The sequence below is a fragment of the Chiloscyllium plagiosum genome, chromosome 1 (assembly GCF_004010195.1).
Source record: "Chiloscyllium plagiosum isolate BGI_BamShark_2017 chromosome 1, ASM401019v2, whole genome shotgun sequence".
NCBI lineage: Eukaryota > Metazoa > Chordata > Chondrichthyes > Orectolobiformes > Hemiscylliidae > Chiloscyllium > Chiloscyllium plagiosum.
Genome location: NC_057710.1, coordinates 26,452,275 through 26,454,605, shown reverse-complemented (window position 1 = coordinate 26,454,605; position 2,331 = coordinate 26,452,275). Strand labels below are relative to the sequence as shown.

General features: G+C 41.8%; 1 protein-coding gene across 4 annotated transcripts in view; it reads left to right on the top strand.

The window, feature by feature from the left end:
* uvssa (UV-stimulated scaffold protein A) overlaps positions 1-2,331 on the top strand; it is a 109,435-nt gene that overhangs the window by 23,343 nt on the left and 83,761 nt on the right. For all 4 annotated transcript variants that reach the window (XM_043708333.1, XM_043708245.1, XM_043708421.1 and 1 more), the window contains exon 6: positions 1,792-1,901. In XM_043708333.1, the coding sequence (XP_043564268.1) occupies positions 1,792-1,901 (110 nt within the window). The remainder of the gene's footprint in view (positions 1-1,791; positions 1,902-2,331) is intronic.

Below are 2,331 nucleotides of genomic sequence, written 5' to 3'. Positions count from 1 at the left end.
GAGGTAGGGTGGGACGAGGTGTAATCCAGGTAGCTGTGGGAGTCGGTGGGTTTGTAAAATATGTCAGTGTCAAGTCGGTCGTCATTAATGGAGATGGAGATGGTCCAGGTAAATTTAAGGTCAGGGTGGAATGTGTTGGTGAAGTTGATGAGTTGCTCAACCTCCTCGCGGGAGCACGAGGTGGCGCCAACGCAGTCATCAATGTCGTGGAGGAAGAGGTGGGGAGTGGTGCCGGTGTAATTACGGAAGATCAACTGTTCTACGTAGCCAACAAAGAGACAGGCATAGCTGGGGCCCATACGTGTGCCCATGGCTACCCCTTTGGTCTGGAGGAAGTGGGAGGATTCAAAGGAGCAATTGTTAAGGGTGAGGACCAGTTCGGCCAAACGAATGAGAGTGTCGGTGGAAGGGTACTGTTGGGGACGTCTGGAGAGGAAAAAACGGCGGAGCTCCTTGGATGCTGCCTGAAGTGCTGTGCTCTTCCAGCACCACTAATCCAGAACACAGTATATCTACTCTGTCTAGACCCTTTATATTTTCTTCCAACCTTCTTTAAGGACAACAGCTCCAGCTTTTCAATCAGTTCCACTGATTTTAACCAAGAAAGATGATTTTGCCGAAGTCGTAATGGAAGCAATTTGAATACAGTGTGGCTTGAAAATTGAGAAAGAAGATATTTTGGTATCTATAGTTAATGTTGATAATCAAGTACTGCCGGGATTCCTCTGAAGGTGTTTAGGCAATTCAAGGTGCAGATTTTCGATGTACTGATCATAATCTTCTAATCCCCTTTAAATATAGGACTAGTGCTAGAGGACTAGAGATTGTGTTACATTATTTTCTTAAAAATTTACAAAAATAAAGCCAGCATCTACTAGCCAGTCAGTTTAACTGAGAAAGCTTTCAGAAATGATAATCCAGGGCAAAACCAGCAGTCATTCAGCTAAAAGTTTTATTAAATGAGGTATGTTAAAGGAAAGTTGTGTTTAACTCACCTGATTGAGGTAACAAGGAAGGGTGGAAAGAGCAGTGTGATTGAAGTGGTATATATGGACCTCAAAAGGTGTTTTGATAAAATTTCACACACCTGGTTTGCCAACAAAATAGAAGTCAGTGGTTATAACGGACAAGTGGAAAAAAAAGATATGAAGTTGATTGCGTAACAGGAAACAGTGTGTAGTGAAAGGTTGTTTCTCAGACAGGAAGAGTGAAAAGAGAAGGCATACCATATCCTGGGCTTTATATTATAGACGCATATAGAACAAAAGCATAAACCTTTAAAAAAAATTTTTGGAGAATTGGATTTAATCATCACTTTTAGGAAAGATGTGCAGAAGATGCAAAAAATCTTCACAAGAATAATTTTAGGAATGAGGGCTTTCAATTTTGTGGAACTGAATGGAAAGGCTGGAGCTGTTGTCCTTAAAGAAGGTTGGAAGAAAATTTGGTGAGGTGCTGAAAATAGAAAGGGTCTAGACAGAGTAGATATACTGTGATTTCGATAACGTGATGATTGCGTTCTTGTGCAACCCCGTGTATATAAAACTCATGCTTTAGAAACGTGTTACAGCCAACACAAGTTTTAAATGTTCACACTTTAGAAAGACGTCCCAATTCGTCAATTGTGTTATAGCGAATTCATGTTAACAAAACGGATGTTATAGCAGAACGACCTTTTGGGCTACATAAATTGCTGTTACAGAGAACAGCGTGGACTTGGTGAACTGAACAGTCTGCTTCTGTACTTTAACATACTATGATACCATGATATTCTGCATGTTTGGAGAACAGACTTAAAGATCAAAGAGGATGAAGATAACAGCGCTGTGATTACCAACATAAAGGACCTCCATAGACTTGTCACTATTAAATACCTACCAACTGTCCAGAACTGGATCCAGGTATGATCGAAAACATTTTAACATTGTTATTGGATTTTGGATTAGGATTAGGGTAAAGAAACCTATGAGCCAACAGCTTTTCCCTATTCAAAGTTTGGGGGAAGATTTGTAGCTCGGGTGCTCGTTGTTGTGGTTCTGTTCGCCAAGCTGGGAATTTGTGTTGCAGACGTTTCGTTTCCTGTCCAGGTGACATCCTCAGTGCTTGGGAGCCTCCTGTGAAGCGTTTCTGTGATGTTTCCTCCAGCATTTATAGTGGTTTGTCTCTGCCGCTTCCGGTTGTCAGTTCCAGCTGTCCATTGCAGTGGTCGGTATATTGGGTCCAGGTCGATGTGCTTATTGATTGAATCTGTGGATGAGTGCCATGCCTCTAGGAATTCCCTGGCTGTTCTCTGTTTGGCTTGTCCTATAATAGTAATGTTGTCCCAGTCGA